Here is a 19,774-nt window from a genome sequence, read left to right as displayed (position 1 = left end):
GTTGCCCTCCAGCATCTTGGAGCCCTGTGACTCAAATAGGCTTTTGGGAATTTATGGCTCCTGGCAGCCCGTGTCCCGGGTGTCTGTCCCATGGGGGAGGAAGAGGAGGGTGCAGAACGTAAAGACAGCTTTCACCGGATTGTGCTCTTAACGCACTGGAACTGAGGAGGCAGGGCCAAGGAGCAGACAGAGCAGGTCGGCAGGTCTGAGCAAGCGCCAGCTCATCTGAGCCCCCTTCAAGGGGAAGGGTCCTGCGTGCCGTGGGGCACACTAGAAGTCCATCCCCCACATCACCCGGGCTACCCGACCACAGTCCTGGCTGTTGTCCTAAGTGAATGTGCTGTGGCTTGCCCGCTGCTGTGTTGTCCCAGAGGTAGGAGCCCACTCGTCACTTGCTAAGTCTTGTCCTTTGGCGGGACCCCTGTGTTTGTCTGCATACTTAGAGTAGCAGCAGCCAACCTGGTCTCGTACGTTTGGAGTTTCTTCCAAAACGAAAGCCTGTGAAGCATCCGGCACTCGGCGCCAGCAGTCGCCGAGGGGTGGTCTGGCGCCCGGCCCCTCTCCTCGGGCACGAGCTCCGGCGGCACATCTGGTGGGAACCTTTGCCTTGTCCACACCTCCACGTGCATTTTACCTTTCTTCGCTCAGCTCCTCGATTACGTGATGACAACCTTGCTGTTTTCAGACAAGAACGTCGACAGCAATCTCATCGCCTGGAACCGGGTGGTGCTGCTTCACGGTAAGAGCGTGTGGGGTTTTCTTTATTTAACCAGGTAAACCATGTGAAGTCAGGCTTTTTTACTTGTCCCGCTGACCTTCAAGGGGTTACAGTTCTGTTTTCTGATGCGGCCAGAGCTGTCCTCGAATGTCCCCTCCCTGAGAAGCCACTCTAGCTCACATTACCCTGGGCACGTGTCACCTGACCCTTCACTCGGCAGCTGCCTGGTCTCTGCCTTGTGACTCTTCTATGTTATTATTAAACTTTTCATATAACTGCCTAATTCCCCCAAGTGATCGTACAGTCCTTAGGGCAGGAACTGCCTCACGTTCTTGTAGTATTCCCAGGGCTTCGCTTTGTGACCATAAACCACAGCAGCCCTGCTTCACTGAAATTCTGTCTGAATCTTCTCAGAGGAGAACGTTGGGTTTTTTCTTGATGTTCCCGGTTAGAAGGAAATCGAGAGAATGCCCAAATAGTAGTGAGGTGGGGGTGATTAGCTTCTGAGACTAGTTAAGACCATAGGCTTCTGTAGAGTCTTAAAAATCTTTTATTTTCTTCTAAGATTGTATTTATTTGTTTGGAGACAGAGCGCACGAGTGGGGGAAGGGCAGAGAGAGGGAGAGAGAATCCCGAAAAGGCTCCACGCTGTCAGCACGGAGCCCAACTCGGGGTTCAGTCTCACAAACTGTGAGATCTTGGCCTGAGCCGAAATCAAGGTTCAGATGCTTAACTGAACCACCCAGGCAACCCCAACACGGGGCCTTTTAAACCGCAGATAATCTCAGCATATTGTCCTGATACTGGGTTCTGGGCAGACCATCCGTGGGTATTTTGATTAGTGAAATCAAGTATTTCCCATTTAGAATCGGCTCTGTGTTTCTCCTTTAATTATCAAGAATGCGAGCAGATCAGATTCGAAAGTGTCTGCATCTTCTGGTAGATGCATTTGTCCCTCTGTGTTGGCGTCTCAGCTGCTGCCAGGCCTCCTGCTCAGTGGCACACGGGGCAAGAAGCTGTACGGGCAGGGCTTCGCCTGCTGCTCTTCTGGTTTAGTGTGGGCTGCCGTGGAAGACGGGGATGCTGTGGGCTGCTGGAATGACAAACATCAGTGCCTTAAGGATCCAGATGCTTGTCGTGAAAGGTGTTTGACCTCTCACGAGGTGACTTAGCGAGTGGGTTTTCTAGAGGACGTGTGGGGACAAGGAGGGTGTCAGCGAAGTTGGAGACCAGGAGATGTGCTCGCTCTGGATGCTGAGGGGACGCACGGGCCGGGAGGCGATGCTGTGTTGGGGACATGGAAGCCAAGAGTGGAAACACAGGCCGAGGTCAGACAAGGAGAAAAAGGGAAAGCCTTGGGAAGCATGTTAATATTTTGCAGCACGCACGCTGCTAGCCGACTTCTTTGTGGGCTGCCCGGCAGTACTTGGGGTAACAGCATTCGGAGCTCTGAGCCCCACTCCTTGCTGTGTGTGCCGGGGATAATGCAGCTCCCGTTGTTTTAAGGGATTTGTTACCACGCTGACTTAAAAACACATCTGCTTGGGTTTTGTTACAGGTCCTCCGGGAACTGGAAAAACATCCCTGTGTAAGGCACTAGCCCAGAAATTGACCATCAGACTTTCGAGCAGGTAACTTCTGGTAATTCGAGAAAGGGGAGCAGCAGGACCGGGTCGCTTGCTTTTCATGTGTGACACGGAAGCTGTTTATTTCTTCATAATTTTCCTTTACTAGTAGATCCCTCTCTCTCAGAGCAAATTTACTCCCGTACTGAGCACTGTTCTGAGTTAAGAGTTTCAGTCTTGTATGTTTACGGCGCTTGCTTTAACGATCAGCATGCGCTCTTTGGGTGACTGTCCCACGTGTATGTCAGAATGCAGTCCGCTCTCAGGGCCGGATGCTTTCTGCTCTCGCTGATGGTCTCCCATCCTGTTGCCTGAGAAGGCATGGCCAAGCTAGGGGTGGATTTGTGTGTTTCTCCTTGAGTTCTGTCTCTCCCGGGGCTTATGAAGTCCTTGCGTTTAGACTCCATTCGGCTGTTATTTTCTCAACGAATTCCCCCTACACACACTCACTTTCTAGGAACAGACCCATTTATTTGCGTGTTCAGCTGTTTGCTATTCTCCCCTGGGCCACCGATGTGGCTTCTTTTCTTTGAGGATTTTAGAATTTTCTATGTTCCATTTTGGGCAGTTTTCTAAGATGTCAGATCTGCTTTTAATTCAGTGACATTTCCATTTCTGTTTGCATGTTTTTCTTTTCCGGCTGTTCCACTTGGTTCCTTTTATACTTTTCAATTCTCTCCGCGTTATCCTCTTGTTAAAATGTTCGAGCCGGTGTGTGGTCACCATTTCACAGCTTTCCCTGCTCAGTCCATCCTTGTTGTCAGTTCCGGGTCTTTCTGTTGACTGGCGTTTCTCCTGGTTTGGGGTCCGTTTCTGCTTGTGCTGTCAGGTAAGTTTTGGTTGAGTGCAGACATTGTTTTTGTCGGGTTTTGTTCCGCTAGGCATTGCATTTGTGATTTAGGGCAACCCTTTTGAGGTTTGTTTTTAAGCTTTACTGGAAAGGAGTCCAGACTTAATAGTGAAGTGAGGCCCTCTGGGATCTCACTTGGGCACCCTGAGTGATAGCGGGTACTGTGCACGTTGGCCATTGGGAACTCGAGCTTCCCAGCCTGTGAGCACCAGGAGCCGTGCCCCTCACGGCTCTCCAGCCGATTGGGATTTCCGTATTCACACACGCCCGAGCGTCAGCAAAGACCCAGAGGGACCCCGTGACGATTCCCGGAGCTTTACTCCTGCGTGTCTACCTCCCCTCTGGAACTCTGCTCTGCAGCCTACAGCTCCTCAGGCTCCTCGAACTCTGACCTCTGTGTCCAAGTCAGCGCGGTGGCTGTGCACGTCTTGGGTCCCCTCCAGGGTCGCGGTCAGAAGGCGCTGTAGGCAAAGAGCCAGAGCGCTTGCGGGCTCCCTCGTTCCTGTCTGGGTGACAGTCCTGACGCCTGCTGTCTGGCGCCATTCACAGATGCTGTTGCGATGATTTCGTCTCCTTTTCCAGTTAATTCAGGGGATTGATCTGAGACTTGTTACTCCAGCGTGTATCCTAGGACGAATACTTTATTTTCTTCCCTTTCAAAAATGTCCCGTGAGTATTTTTGCGTAGGGAAGTTGCTCTTTTTCTACCTTTTATTCTGTGTGAGCAACTTGGTTTTGTCTTGACCTGCCAAGGTGCATCTGTGCCTCGCAGATCTCTTGGAGCCGTTACCTGAAACACTGGACACTGAAGATGTTACCGCAGGAAAGAAAACTTCCTGCAGTACAACCGTCTGGAAATACGCATTTATTTTGTGGCTTAGAAATGCCAGAGAGAAACCTTAGCAAGTCTTTCTTGCTCACCTGATCGAAATGCCTTAGGGTTGATTTTGTTCAGTATTCAGCCCAGTCTTTATTCCATTAGGTTGTCTGTCTCTCCCCTCTTTGGTAAACAGAATTAGCGGATAGCCAGTTGCAAGTTTTTGAAAGGGGTTGTCTTTCTCATGTGGACTTTCGAGGCATCGGGGACGGGGCTCGGCTTCCCTTCTGCCCCCGTCTCGCTCCCTGTTTGATTTTAGTTAGAACTAAGTGCATCCAGGTGTCCCGTGTGCACAGAGGACCAGTGCTAGATTGCAGTCTGTCAGTATATACTGAGATTGACCTCGGGGCCTCCGGGTGCCCCGTGGCCCTGGGGTCCACAGGAAGTGAGTTTTTGCTGGGAAACAGATTGTCCACTCGTCGGGTTTATGGAGGGAGGAAAACACGTTCAGCTCTGGCCAGAAAACGTCTGACGGTTACGTTTTGTTTTGCTACCACGTTACTGCTGGTGACGCTTCTTGGAGCACCTGAGACGTCAGTTACAAGCAGATGAAAAGTTGTTTTGATGCAGAGATGTTTTCCGGTTCAAAACCCTTAGTTTGCTTCAGCTAGGACCGCTGATTGCATGTTGTTAGATGGTCGTAAGTACTTGCGCAGGCTGCTGCACCAGCCCTCGTTGGTAGCTGTGGTGACTTAACCAGTTAGCGGGCAGCAGAGGGATGCTGGGTTAAAGCAGAAGTGTTGCCGCCCCTGTGGGTGCCGTAGGAGCGATTTGGAAGCCACTCGTTGTAACTCTGTTTTATCATCTCAGGTACCGGTATGGCCAATTAATTGAAATAAACAGCCACAGCCTCTTCTCTAAGTGGTTTTCGGAAGTAAGTATCAGCATCGCTTCTGCTTGTCGGCATTGTCAACCATGTAGTTGGACTGCTGTCTCGTAGAGTAGGCAAACTCTCCTCCGAGAGCTTCGACAGAAGTAGGTAACGGGACAGTAGGGAGGACTCGCGGTCGGAGGGAAGTTCCAGAACTGAGCGGTAACTTGGAAATAGGCCCGAGAGTACCCTCTGCTGGTGGCATCCAGACCTTTGGACGGGACAGACACTCAGCTTTCTCTGAGGACGGGACCTGCGTTCAGCAGAGGGCTGCATCCTCAGAGAGCACGCCCTCAGGGCTCTGAGCCTCGTTCCTCTGTGTTCCTCTGTCCGAACCGTGGGGCTCGGTCAAGGTGATGTTGCAGGTGCCTCTCAGCACAGGAGAGCTCTGCCCGGGCACCGGTGCAAACAGATCCCTCCAGAGGGTGGTGAGCCAGGACGCGGAGCACCCGTAAGGAGTGCACTTAGCTTGCATCTGTGACCCATCTTGTTCCTGGTGGTGCGGATGGCAGGCAAAAGGAAGGAGGGAGGGCGCTGAGACACCTGCGTGTGCCAGGCGGCTCAGGGCTGAGCCGGCGTGGGCTCGGGCGCGCTTCCTGGCACGTGGAGCGGGGCAAGGGGATCGTGTGGGTCGGCCTCTCCCGTGTGGCCCTGGCTCCTAGGATTTAGGGATTTCTCCAGGGGGCCGTCAGGAGACAATGGGCTTGTGGGGCCCCCTGGGGTCATAACGAGGCTGGGCAGGGACGGCAGATAAGGGTGTGCAGCAGGCGGCGTGAAGCGTACAAGTCAACATTAAAGGAGTGTTTTGGTTCCAGAGTGGCAAGCTGGTAACGAAGATGTTCCAGAAGATTCAGGAATTGATTGATGACAGAGATGCGCTGGTGTTCGTGCTGATTGATGAGGTAGGTGCAGCTGGACATCACACCCGTGACTGAAGGAAATTGGACCCCTGGCCGAGTCCGTCCTCCATCCGGCACTCCTGTCACGCAGCCCTCTCCTCCCCGGCGTCCCGCACGTCAAGCTCCCGGCATAGCGGGCTCACGCGTACCTGTTCACTTGTCCCTCGCTTGCTCGGTTGATGCAGCACATGGCTGCCCCTGGGGTCGGGTGCTGTCCTTTCCGACCTGTCGCCCCATCCCCACAGGTGGAGAGCCTCACGGCCGCCCGCAACGCTTGCAGAGCAGGTACCGAGCCGTCAGATGCCATCCGTGTGGTCAACGCTGTCTTAACCCAGATCGATCAGATTAAGAGGTAATGCTGACACGGTGGTCTCACGTGAGAAGCCACAGGGAGGGTGTGAGGTGGCCACACGCCTCTACACGTTACTCAGCTCCTCTGAGTGGACACACGGCTGCTGAGTTTCGGCCCTTCTCCCACACCTGAGGCGGTGTATCTGCTAAATGCACCACTTCGTGGGCAGGAACTTTCACTAAGGTATCGGAAACATAAAGCGAAACTCAAGTGTGCGGAGAAGCGCGTGACCGTGAGACACGGCCACCCTCCGGCACCGATGCCGGCACCGCCCAGTGTTGGTTGGCGTTGCAGGGCTGGCGATGGACAGGCGAGCGCCCCCCGCGTGCGCTTCATGGGGCCAGATTTCACGTCTCCACAGCCCAGCCTTGCAGGTCCGGGGCCTGTGGTCAGTGTGCCCTGAGCCCGTGCAGCTTTAGGGAGTGACTCCTCGTAACCTGACTCGGTCCGGGCCCCCACCCCCACCCCGGATCACAGCCCTCGGTGGGTCCCGGGAGCGCTCTCCCACTGGGAGGCTGCCCGGCTGCAGAGCTAGCTTGTCCGCGTGGACTGGTGGGGAACCGAATCGTGCCGTGGGCTGTTTTCCCGGGCCTCCCGCAGTACATTTACGGTTTACGACCTGCGACCTGCTGTGAGGGGCTGTAATTTCCTGAGCCGCAGCTGTTGCTGGCCTGCTTGCTTCCACCCTGTTCGGGGCCAGCCATGTGCCCCTGTAGCTGCTCCTCCTTCCTCCCTGGGCTCTGCTCCCAGCCCCACCCCTGCTCCTCAGTCTGGTTTCTGCCCCTCCCTTACCTGAGAGCCATCTGCCCTCCCTGGAATTTTCCGCACCGTCAGACCTTCAGCCACCCTTCCCCTGCCTCCACTCTCCAGACCGCCTAGTTTCTGCTGTCAGCCTCCTTCCCTCTTCTGTTGGTTACCCCTCACGGGCCTGCGGGTCCACCTAGACTGGGCGTCGGACACTCCCGGGGCGCTCACTCAGCCCTGCAGCTCCTGCCTCCAGGGTTCCCATTGACCCGATGTCCTCCCTGTGCAGCCCCTGCTCGAGCCAGAAGGTGGGGTCCCGGCGCCCCTCCTGTCGCTGGCAGGTGTGGGGGCTCAGGAGGGAATGGAGACGCACGGGTTTCCGGTTGCCCTCACCCCTTCCTGTGCCCTTAACTTCACGCTTCCTGTTCAGGCCCCTCTAGGCCACCCTTCCAGGCCTTCCTTTGTGTGGGTCTGACTCTTTGGGACAAAGCCCGTCCCCAGACAAGAATCCCAGCCGTGTCATCCCTCCGCCTGGACTCCTGTGACCCGCACACTCCCTGCCCCTAACCCTCAGTGGCTCACCCTTGCTCACCCCGCACTACACACCTGTTTCCAGACACCGGGTGAAGCTGGCCTTCCTGGGGGCTCCCCAGGCCACATGCTTCCTGCGGCCTGGCCTGTGTGTTGACTCGGGCCCCGGGGGAGCATCGCCACATCCCCCACACCAAGCCCAGTGGCCTGGGAAGCGTGCTCGTGGGATGCCTTGTGCCTGCCGTGTGCTGGCCACGCTGGCCGACAGACTGGACAGCGGGGCTCTCTTGTCCTTTGGAAGCTAAAGGGGAAGCAGCCCGTAAACAGGATAAATACCTCAGCTCCACGGCATGTGGGAGTCCCGAGAGCTGCGTGTTGAGTGCTCAGCTGGCTGGCAGGTCGATGGGGTGCTCAGGGCGCTGCACACAAAGTGAGAGCTCCGGGGGTGCTTGGGTGGCTCAGCGGTTAAGTGTCTGACTTTTGATACTGGCTCGGGTCGTGGGATCAAGCCCTGCACTGGGCTCCAAGCTGAGCATGGAGCCTGCTTGGGATTCTCTCTCTCTCTCTCTCTCTCTCTCTCTCTCTCTTTCTCTCTCTCCCTCTCTCCCTCCCTCCCTCCCCCCCCCCCCGCCCTGCACATACACACTTTCCCTGTCTCTAGAAATAAAAATAAAATTGGGGGGGGGGGGGAAGAAAAAAGAAAAAACGAGAGTTTTGTCATGCCACAGTTGACGGAAGAGAGGGAACAGTCAAGTGGGGGGCTGGGACAACTTGCTGGAAGACAGGAGCAACACCTCCTCAGCGCACTGAGTTGCAGCCAAGAGAGCCTGGTGGGAGTTGGGGGCCGGCAGGCACTCAGGTGTGGGCCTCAGGAGGCCTCCTAGGCCGGGTTTGGGACGTGGGGTGCGGCCGGCTGAGACGCTGGCTGAATTCTGAACCTTCGAGGACGGGGGTAGGGGGGTGTGATGGAATCACTGAGGCACCGGCCGACTGGCGCTCACTCCTCTGCCTCCAGGCACTGCAACGTGGTGATCCTGACCACTTCCAACATCACGGAGAGGATCGACGTGGCCTTCGTGGACAGGGCTGACATCAGGCAGTACATCGGACCGCCCTCTGCAGCAGCCATCTTCAAAATCTACCTCTCCTGTCTGGAAGAACTGATGAAGGTACGGGGCATTTTTGTTTCCAACCGGGCTTCTCGTGTGTCCTTAGTTCCCTGACACAGGTTAAAGTTGCCAATTCCGAGATGGGATGAGTTACTTGAACGTGGTATTAACCATCTTAGGTCGAAAACTGCAGCTGGTGTGTTTCGTAGGTTGAGCTGATAGTTGAAAATATTGGGGTGCCTGGGTGGCTCAGTCGGTTGAGCATCTCACTTGGGCTCAGGTCATGATCTCACGGTTCATGGGTTCGAGCCCCGCATCAGGCTCTGTGCTGACTGCTTGCTCAGAGCCTGGAGCCTGCTTCAGATTCTGTGTCTCCTTCTCTCTCTGCCCCTCCTCCTCTCACGCTTTGTCTCACTCTGTTTCTCAAAAATAAATAAATGTAAAAAAAAAAATTAGAAAAAAAAGAAATTATGGCCACCGACTTTATATTTTTGCTCTTTTAGTGCAAAGTGATGATTGTGATCATGTGATCGATCGATCTGCCGGGAGGGGCGTGGAAACCTGCCGGACACGTCCTAGTTCATAGGGAGACCTGACTGGAGGCCACAGGTCACAGGGATGTCATCTGACTGGAGGTCACAGTTCACAGAGGGGTCATCTGACTGGGTTGCCGTTCACAGTGTATCATTAGCTACAGCATTAATGTCCCTTCAGTCCCGTGTTCTAGCGAGCAGTGAGCACAACAGCAGTGGGCGAGGTAGCGCGCTCCCAGTGGGCCTGGTGTAAACCACTCGGCACAACCTGGGTGCTAGGAGTCCAGGGCACTGGGCACAGCAGGCCCGAGGCAGGCAGTCCCTTCCCCCAGGGGAGCGTTCCTGAACCCTGATTCTGGGAGATAGGCAGTAACCAAGCCAACCGACGGACGGGGATTTACGTGGTGATCGTTGGCATGACGTTGTCGTAACAGGATGGCGGGGGTGGGACCGACCCCCAGCCCGGCGCCACAGAGCTTCGGCGGGGATCACACAGCCCCTGACAGGGATGGGAGGGCTGGTCTGGCGTGTGCACCCCGTCCCACTTTGCTGCGGCACGGAGAAAGTGGAGGCCCCAGGGAGCCTTGACCTGAGGTCCCAGGTGAGCTCCGGAAAGTGTTGGTGCCGAGGAGTCAGCGTGATGGGATCCCGACGGTGGTCACGCTCCTACTTGTGCTGCGCATCCGGGAGATGTTTCGCCAGTTAACGTACAGACTTTTTCTAGAAGCTGAGTGTGTGGGACAGGGGTTCTCAACCGGTTTGCAGGAAGTTAAGCCATTCCGATGACGGAGTGGAAATTTGGCCAGTCCTGAAGGCTGTCGGCCTGTGCCTGGCCCACTCCGTCAGGAGCCCGTGGTTGTCGCGTGCACCCGGAGGGGCAGCGGGGGGCAGTCCCGGGGAGGCTGCAGGGACCCAGGGAGGCTCAGGAAGGTGAGAACACTCCTGGCATAAACCCTGTTGCTTAAATTTACTCACAGCCTTCACCAGACCTCCAAAACGTGCGGACAAAGCTGTTTGTTCCCCGTTCTCTCCTGGTCCCTAAGAGCGGTTCACGTTAGAAGTCGTTCAGTGCTGGTCCCTGGGCGCCCTGTCAGGTGCCGCTTCTTGGCAGAGTGCCTCCGTGTACAGCCACGTGGCTCACAAGGGAATGAAGTCCAGATCCAGGGTCAGGCTGTGCCACCTGCCACGCGACGGTCTTGTCTTAAAAACAACAAATGAAGGGGCGCCTGCGCGGCTTGGGTCATGATCTCATGGTTTGTGGGTTCGAGCCCCGCGTCGGGCTCTGTGCCGTCAGCTTGGAGCCCGGAGCCTCCTTCGGATTCTGTGTGTCTGTCTGTCCCTCTCCCCTCTCCCCTCTCCCCTTTCCCCTCTCCCCTCTCCCCTCTCCCCTCTCAATAAATACTAAGAAAAAAAAAATGGAGACCCTCCTTGAAAGGCAGGCCAAGTCCTGACTCCTGAGCCCGACTCTGCTTCCCTGGGTTGTGATATGCCTTTGAAACCCAATACCGGGCTGGCCTCAGCCCCTTCGAGTCCCTCTCTGCCCTGACACGTAGTGAAGACACATCTTGATCAAAAGCATAGAAGAGGCTGGGTCCCCGCTAGTCTCCGAGACGTGTCCCGTCACCCATATTCTCACCTGCGTATGAAGGAGCGGGGACGTGTGTGTGAGCGAGAGGGGAGTGGCCTGCGTCCTGGCGTGGCCGTGCTTGCCTTTCTGGGGGAGGCAATGTTTCTGAGGAACGGGCTGCTGTCCCGTGGCCGACAGTGTGCACTCTGCCCGTGAACCGCGCCGTGACGCCCTGTGTCTGTCTCCAGTGTCAGATCATATACCCTCGCCAGCAGCTGCTGACCCTCCGGGAGCTGGAGATGATTGGCTTCATTGAAAACAACGTGTCAAGGTTGAGTCTCCTTTTGAGTGAGATTTCAAGGTGTGCATTGCCTCCATCTTTATAACCTAGAAAGGTGCATTTGTTGTGGTCATGGGCGGTTGTAGCTGACTGCAGCAGCCTGGGGTCGTGGTTTGGGGTCAGAGGACAGGGAATGGGACCCCGAGGCGTCTGTCACACAGGCGCTGGGAGAGCTTTGAGAGCACCCGACCGCCCTGGCCCCAGGCGCCTGGGCCAGAGCGTAGAGGTCCGCCACCCTCCCACAGGCACCATTAGAAAGTAAAAAGCAGTGCTGTGTTTGTCTCTGAAAAGATAGATATCCAGATGAGGCTCTCGTGACGTAGTCCTGATTTCTTAAAAAACGGCATTTGTTAAATTTTTACAAATCGATGAGAAGGAAAAAGTGGAAGCTTCTGTCTGAGTAAGCAGAGGACACAGCGGCAGGGGTCTGTGTTTGGTGCTTCGGGAAGTCAGAGAAAGCACGCGGCCCGGCAGCCCTAGGCGTCAGGAGGGAGCGCTCGGCCCCTGAGCGCCAGTGGCTGCACACGTGCTGGGGGCCTGTGGCTGGCAGCGTGGTCGACCTCCCACATGGCTTTGGTGACCAGGGGTGGCAGGAAGGGAAGGTGGGGAGATGGAGTGGAGCACAGTTGCAGTGGAATGAAGGACAGTTAGAATTTGGCGGCCCAGAGGCCACATTGTGACCAGAGTTTGAACTTCATCCTGAAGCCATGAGGCTTGTGGAAGCTTTTGAACAAAGGGATAGCCTGAAGAAACCATATTTCGGGTTATCTCTTGAAGAGATGGAAACTGGTCAAGATGAGGCAGAAGAGGGCAGTTCTGACACTTGGACAAAAATAGTTGATGGGGACCAGCCTGGTTTCCTCGGGATCCGTGCCACTGGCCGCGTGCCCACCGTGTCGTGTGTGCCTCTCCTGGGCGGCTAGCAGCTCAGGGCGGCAAGCATCCTGTCCCGCCTGGGGCAGGAGCTGAGGACCGGGGGCCACCAGCCCACCTTGAGGCCAGCTATAGGGGAGGGGACTTTCGGAGATGAGGGAAACCGTCCCCAAGCGCGGTTCTGTTCACAGGAAGAGCGAGGGTCTCAGCGGCCGCGTCCTGAGAAAGCTCCCTTTTCTGGCTCATGCGCTGTATGTCCAGGTGAGTCCGCCGTGGCCACCCCTGCCTCTGAGCGCTCTGTGCCCCCCACCGCTGCTCTGTGCCCCCCACTGCCACTGTGTGCCCCCCACCACCACTCTGTGTGGCGGGGCCTGGCCTCGCGGGGAGTTGCACATAACACCATTACGGATCTGACTCACCTCCATGCCTAAGCGATGGGCTTCTGGGCGGGAGGGCCTCGGTGCCTCTGAAGCAAGGAGGTGGCCTGCGGGCGTCTCACACACCTCTGCTCACACTGGGCCCTCCATGGACTCGCGCGGAGCAGGGCCTCGGAGTCCCCCGCCCTGCCCCATACTGGGGGTGCCGGCCAGCAGCCCCACCAGGGACATGACCGGCCCATATACCCGTGTCTGTTTCCAGGCCCCCACTGTCACCATCGAGGGCTTCCTTCGAGCCCTGTCTCTGGCAGTGGACAAGCAGTTCGAAGAGAAGAAGCAGCTCTCGTCTTGCGTCTGATCCGGACCCCGCCGTGATCGTGGGCACAGTCGGCAGGTGACGTCGCTGCCCAGAAGTCTCCGAACGCTCTGCCCGGACCGGAAGCCCACGAGGCTGAGTGGTGTTCAAAGAAGTGTGTCGTATGTGACGTGTTTTTAAGACGAATCGGCCTGTCATTTTCACCGTTTCAAAAGATGATTCAAGTTCTGCCGTCTAGGTGTCCTCACTCCATCCTGCCTCTAGACAGTCAGATGCAAAATGCTGACAAAATTGGTTTAAAATAGGCCACGAACACAGGCTTTAAGAAGCAAAAGAAAAAACTACATTGTCTTAAATAAGAATGTAATCCCAGCGTTAAAAACATCTGGGTCACTGAAATATGAGGTGGCCTTTGCTCTCTGACCTGAGCCTCATTTATTTGGTGCAATCGGTTCAGAGACTAAGAGTAAAAAAAAAAACCTATTCCTATGTTCTAGAAATGGAGAAAACAATTCAGGAAGAGTGGGCTTCGCACGAAGGTGCTGTTTGTGAGAAAGGTGCAGTTTGGGGATCGGGTGAGTGTGTGCCACGCAGCTCGGCCCCAGGACAGGCGGCGTCGCACGGTTTCCTGCCCGTCGTTCTGCAGCAGCGTTGCGGCTGCGCGCGGTGGCACGTCACCCGCGTACGGCAAGCTGGCTGGAACTTGGCGCACCTCACAGGATGTGCTTTGCGCTTACCCGACGCTCAAATCAGTTTCACGCTCATGTTTTGTACACGTTTTGAAAACCACGTTGGCTTTTGTTACGGAGCTTTTTTAAGTATTAAAGCGTATTCCACCAGAGCTTTTCATGTTGAGTCTCCACTCCGACGATGTGGATTCTATTGAGACATTCCCATGATTATGTAGCTTTTAGCCTGTTTCATGCCTTGAGGTGTCAAAAGGGACTGTGACCATTTATGGGAATGACACCAAGAGCCGCATCTGGAATCTGGAGCCTGGCTCTGGCCTCCTCGAGCCCTGAAGTGGGGGTAAAAGCAGTGTCTGTGGGCACCGGGGTCAGAAGAGGGGCGCGCCGTGCTCCAGGAGTGGGGGACCCTGAGACAACTTCATCTCGACTTTGCTGAAATGCCTGGTGTCCAGGTGCCTGGATGGAAGGAAGGAGACAGGGGCTGGGCTGGGGCAGATGGGGGGAAAGACAGGGTAAGGGAGACAGGCAGGGGGAAGGGAAGCCCGAGGGACTGGGGACGGCGGGGGCGGGGGCGGGGGCTCCAGAGCCAGACCCTGCGGGCAGAAAACGAGATCTAAGCGCGGGAGGCCACCAGACCAAGACCCGTTTCCCAGAAGGTGGGTTCCAGAGGTCCTGCGGGTGCATCTGATGCATCCGCCCAAGGGCCCCTAGAGGGTGGCGCTGCCCCGGGTGGTGGCACAGGAGGGGGTGCCGGGGCTCATCCGGCACCCCGGGGTGGACAGCGTGGTCAGCGAAGGCCACCAACCCTGCCGTGTGTCCCTCTTAGGCTCTGCGATCCCTTCTGTCTTCCCCACGTGCCGCGTGTGTCCATGTGCATGTCTGAGCCTGGGGCTGTGCGTGAGTATGAACTTCCGTGCAGGGGAGGGGGCGGCGGGGCATGAGTGTTCCCAGCTTCTCATTCCTCCTCCGAACCTAGTTCGCTAGGCGTGTGTAGGAGAAAGGCTGTGGGCCATTGCACCCACTTGGCCATCCGGAGAGGCCTGCTGGAGATGGGGGGGCCAAAGTGTGAGGAGGGGGTCATACATGGGCCCCGAGACTGAGGACACGGGTCCTGGGCTCGTCCCCTGGTACGGGCTGTGTCGGGGTCACTGTGTGGGTAGCAGCCAAAACCTCCCAGGTGCACGTCGCCGGGCATCGCTAGACACCCCGCTGGCTCAGGGCCGTCCTGCCCACAAGGGGCGGGTCCGAGGGGCAAGCAGAGCTGTGTTCCTGGGGTGGGCAGCCCACTCCTCATGGGCGAAATGCCAAGCGCTGTCCCCGGAAGCCCGGAGGGGCCGTGAGATGAAACAGAGAGAGGTCACCTGTAGGCAGGGCAGTGTGTGTGTGACCGCCTTCTGGGCCCCTTTTCTGAGTCCTCCAAATAGCGGGCATGAGCCACGAACCACTGTAGCCACGAGACCGTGCCTCAGCAGCAGAGGTGTGGGGACTGGGGCCAGGGGGGCCACCTCTGAGCCATGTCTGAGGGAGCCCACGGTCATCACTGCGTCCCGGTTTCCACGGGACCAGGCGGAGAGTGAGCAGAGGTGGGAAGGGCACACCCCTGAACCCTTTCCCACCTGGTGTTGGTTTTGGGAAACCGTCGTGGGGGGTCAGTTCCAAGATTGCCCCCTGCTCTCACCACTGGCGTGGCTCTCACCACTGGGCAGGGACCCGATGTTAAGCGTGTTGCTTCGTTCCCAACGCACACAGCAGGGAAAAGCAGGTGGCTCTGGTGAGCTCTCCCCCACGGCTGCCTGGCCCCTGCCGTCACAGGCCTGCCGACCCAACCACCCCTTCCTTGGCTGCCATGGCCCCACGTGGCCACATCTGTCTTTAGGCCTCCAAGGGCCCCTGAGTGGCCGGTTTACTCATCCCTTGGGTCTTGGCCGGGAAATCTGACCCCGTGTCCCAAGAAAGCGCCTGAAGTCCTGGACGCTCACAGATCTTCCCCTCCAGCTCCCTCGGTGACACCCTGGGGTGTGGCCCTGGTGCTCCCTCTACAGCTCAGTCCTGGGGACCCGGCAGGTCCCCAGGTAGGTTGTGCTATTTAGCCCTAGTTCGGGGGCCACTTCTGTGGGCTCAGAAGGTCCAGCGGGTCTGGGGAGTTAGATTCGCGGCCCATTCACACAGGTGTCCTATGCCTGGGTTGTGGTCTGGGATCCCCTGGGGGCACTTGACCGCCTTGTGTCCGGGTGCTGGACCGCCGAACTCTCCGCTTTTGTGCTGCGTGAGCTGTGTTTCTCTGAGCGTCTGGAGCCTCTCCGGCCCTCAAGCTCCTCTCCACGCATCGTCCGCTGGCCTCAGCGTTTCCTTTCCTGCAGGACGTCCTCACATCATAGTAACAACCACCCAGTGCCACTGTCCTTGCATTTGTCATTCCCCTGAGCACTTCACGTACCTCTCTGGCCGGCACACCCCCACAGCTCGGGTGCAGCGACGGTCAGCCTCCTCGGTCCCTGCCGCCTGAGCACCTTTCCCGCCAGGCGGTAGGGGCCCCAACCAGAGAGGACGCAGGATTGGGCCTGGGAGCCTTCAGATGGCCGAGCAGACCCAACAGTTTGGACTCTATCAGCCAACCAGGCCACTGGAGCAAAGACGGCCTATTGGTGGAGCCCCCCATCAGGAGAAAGGACTGGTCCCTCGAAGCATTCCAGGGGTCAGTTAAGAGCAGGCACGTTTTGTGGATGCTGGCGGGAAGCTCGAGCAAGAGGCAGAGGTCATCTCTGCACAGTGAGCGGAGTGAGCGCCACGTTCCCTCGTGCTTCTTGTCCCTGCACCCCACAGACACCCAGACCCAACTTCCCACAAATGTAATCTCTATCATGCGAGTTCTCACTTAGGATGGAAACCTTTATCTATTAGATGAGTTACCATTCGCAGAAACCTGTTTCTTCTGTCACGTGAGTTATTTTTTGACTGGGATTCTTCCTCTTCTACCACACAAGTTGTCAGTAATGGATCGCATTGTGTCTGTATGTCGTCATTTGTGACAGCGGACCTCCCACCCTGTCTCCTAAACATATCGGCACCCGGACTGACCACCTGCGGCGGGAAACGTTCGTTCGTGGCTGATCGCGGGAGCTGTCAGTTACCATCGCAAACCCTTCCCTTCTTCACTGCCCTCCGAACTACCATTTAAGACTGGAGAACTTTCCATGACCCTGGTTGTCATTTTTGAGTGGAATTCTTCCTTCTGTGTCTCCTAGTTATCCTTTACGGCGAAACTCCGTTGCTCTTGGATTGGATTGAAGATTGGATTCTTTCTGTATCCCCTAAGTTATAGTTTATGACTGAAACCCACCCTCGTCTACCATTTTGAGTCACCATTTACAATGGAACATGTCCTTCCCTGTCAACTTACTGAACATTTATTTCTGGAAACTTTTTTCTCTTTTCCTGAGGCGTTTTTGGCTGAATGTCCTCTCTCAGTGTTACGTGAGTTATGATCCATGACTGGCTGCTATCTGTCTTCACCACCTGGCTTATCCTTTACGATCAGACACCTTTTTTTCCTCCGTGATTTATCCGTTATGCCTGGAAATCCTCATTCTCTGTCACCTGAATACTGTTGTGTATCTGCTGAATTAACAGTTCAGGTTGACAATGCACTTCTCCCCTACATGAGTTATCACTTAGGATGAAGTCAGTGTTTCTCCGCCACCTGAGCCATGACTAGCGCCTGGGCTCCTTCCCGTACCCCTCGCGCATCATTCACAACTGGAAGCCTTTCCTTCCCTGCCACGCGAGTTATCACTTGTGACTGGCGGTCTTTCTTGTCACCACCTTGAGCCATACTTGATGACTGGAAGCCGGATTTGCCTCTGCTGAGTTATTACTTTGCACTAGAAGCCTTCCTCTGTCATCTGAATGATCGGTTATGACCAGAAACTTTCTCCATCACGGGACTTACCACTTGAAACCTTTTGCTGTTGTGTGAATTACGGCTTATGACAGGAAAATTTCAATACCTGTCGCCTGTGCTCTCATGTTTGACAGGAAGTCTTTCTGACTCCATCACCTCTGATCACTTAACCTGCCACTTACCAGTGGTTTGTCCCTGGAAACACTCACCGTCCGTTATCTGACTTCTAATCTGGGGCTGAAAGCCTTGAAGCTTTATCCCTGGGAACGTCTGTCTGTGTCACCTGAGTTATTTATGACTGAAATCATTCTTTCTCTATCAAAACTGAATGATCATTTTTGACCAGAACCTTCTCTCCCTGCTGGCTGAGCTACCATTTATCACTGGAACAGTATTATTCTATCACGTGTGTTGTTACTTATGAACGGAAACCATCTTTTTCTAACCCCCAAGCTGTCATTAATGACTAGGAATCTCTCTGTCCACCGATTTACCACTTACCACTGGAGCCTTTCCTGTCACCTGGGTCACAATTTATGACCAGAAAGTCCTTCTCTGTTACTTTCGTTACCATTTGTAACCATGAACTATCCTTCTCGACCATCTGAGGTATTTCTGACTGGAAGTGTCCCTTATCTACCGAGTCACCATGTGCAACCAGCGATCTCTTCCATCACCTGTGTTTTCACACACATCAGGAATGGTCCCGTCCCTGTCACCTGACATGGCGTACGTGGAAGAAAGTACTCCTGTGCCCCCTGACTTGTCACTGATGGTTGGAACCCGTCTTCTACGTCCTGAGTTCTGCTTTGTGGACACCTGTGTCCCAGAGCCTCTGTCCTGCACACCTTGTTTTCTTCTTAGTGGTTTTCTTCACTCGGCGGTGGTTTCCTGGGAAAGAGAGCGTGTGGGATGGCATCTGTGAATCGGTGGGTCCTGACCTAGTCTCTGTTGCTGGTTTGAGGCACAGACTTGTCTTTCCCACTTCACTTTTCTTTGCAGTCACCTGGGAAGATCACTGTGAGCGTTTCCCCGCCGGACTGGCAGAGGGCTGTGCAAGGAGATGTTGCTCAGTTGTGCCGCCGAGTCGGACTTGTTCCAGAGATTTCTTTAGTCTCCCCAAGACAGTACAGGAAAGGAGGCCTGCTTTCAACCGCTGGGGTTGGGATTAGCAATTGCTCTAACATAGTTTTGTTTTTTGTTCTTTTTAAGTTTTTCAGAAAATGAGGGCCATTTGCTGGCGCTTGCTGTCGGCTTGCCGAGGTGCCTACAGCTGGACGCCGCTGCTCCACTCGGCCCGGGTCCTGGGCACATGTGACCCCTTGCTCTCCCTGTGCTGGCGGAGAGGTGGCGGGGAGACAAGCCCAGCAGCACCAGGACCCTGCTGCGGCGTCGCCGGCCGGTCCCCGAGAGACCGCGTAGGCCAGCGGCTCCTCGTCCACACGTAGGCCTGTGATCCTGACTCAGGGAGTCCTGGCGGCTGGGCTGACCCGTTCGCTCCCAGTTGCCCGGGGCCGCTAAGCAGCCCTGTGAAAGGCAAAACCAGGCTGCTGGCACCTGGAATGGAAATTAGGGGACACCTTTACTTGGAACCGCCTGCAAAAGGCATGCTGGATTCGGTTCCCTGAGATGGGTGTTGGCTTGGCCCTTCGCCCGGCTGGGGGGCCACCGAGGCCCAGGGAGAGGACGCACCTGTGCTCGAAGAGGCAGCGTGTGCCGGTGCGCTGCCCCTGGTCTCTGGCCTTGGCCGCTGCACGCGACTCCATGACGAGGGCGAGGGACATCTGGAGGGGATGCCAGCCGTCGACCCCGCGGCCACCCACTCCCTCCCCCGCCCCCCGTCTGGTGTGGCCACAGAGCCCGGGGAACCGGGGACAGCATGGCCTCAGGCACAGAGCAGCCCTCACTGGCTCTCAGGTGGTGCTGCCGGTGTCCGCCTCTCCCCCGCTTCTGTCCCTGCGGTGTCCCCTCCCCCGTGATTCCTTTCCCGGAGCTGGAGCCTCACTTCTCCCAGAGCTGGCCTGGTTTGGCCACCATGGTGAGTCTTTCAAACCGGACGTTATTTTACATTGATTTGAATTTTAAAGACCTGTGCTTAAGCCAAGCACCTGCTTTGGGCTGTCTTAATTTCTCCTGCCATCCTGACCCATGCAATTTATGCCCATGTCAGCAGAACCAGCTGTGTTTGGGGCTAGAAAGAGACGAATATCAGCGACGTCCTGAGTTAGCTCTGCGTGTGGAGTTGGAGCTTGCATTTGTTTCATCCGCGGGTGCTCACTCTCGTCAAGGCCACCCCAATTTCATGTCTGCACATCACGCTTCCTCCCGGTGCCCAGGGAGCCGGACGACACAGACCCTTCCCCTGTGAGCATCTCCATCGATAGCTGTATCCACCTGTGATCTTACTCACCTGTGACCACGTCCACCTGTGATTGTCTTCACCTGTGAGCATGTTCACCTGTGATTGGGGAAGGAGCACGTTCTTTAAGTGGCTGCAACAAAGTGAGCTAAAGCCGAGCGCCTGGCAGGGCCTAGTTTTTTTGTTTATTTTCGAGAGAGCGAGCAAGTAGGGGAGGGGCAGAGAGAGAGGGGGACAGAAGATC

At 56.0% G+C, this 19,774-nt stretch overlaps 1 protein-coding gene across 10 annotated transcripts in view; it reads left to right on the top strand.

The window, feature by feature from the left end:
- TRIP13 (thyroid hormone receptor interactor 13) overlaps positions 1–19,774 on the top strand; it is a 28,061-nt gene that overhangs the window by 3,947 nt on the left and 4,340 nt on the right. For 8 of the 10 annotated variants that reach the window (XM_045039483.1, XM_045039482.1, XM_045039480.1 and 5 more), the window contains exons 5-10: positions 649–739; positions 2,277–2,349; positions 4,880–4,943; positions 5,756–5,842; positions 6,085–6,191; positions 8,482–8,635. In XM_045039483.1, coding sequence (XP_044895418.1) covers positions 649–739; positions 2,277–2,349; positions 4,880–4,943; positions 5,756–5,842; positions 6,085–6,191; positions 8,482–8,635 — 576 coding nt within the window. Of the gene's footprint in view, positions 1–648; positions 740–2,276; positions 2,350–4,879; positions 4,944–5,755; positions 5,843–6,084; positions 6,192–8,481; positions 8,636–10,923; positions 11,037–12,079; positions 12,150–12,527; positions 13,423–19,774 lie in introns of those variants that run through there. The other 2 variants (XM_023239942.2, XM_045039478.1) reach the window with 2 other exon arrangements.

This window comes from Felis catus, chromosome A1, assembly GCF_018350175.1.
Source record: "Felis catus isolate Fca126 chromosome A1, F.catus_Fca126_mat1.0, whole genome shotgun sequence".
Lineage (NCBI taxonomy): Eukaryota > Metazoa > Chordata > Mammalia > Carnivora > Felidae > Felis > Felis catus.
This window is presented reverse-complemented; position numbering and strand designations above follow the sequence as displayed.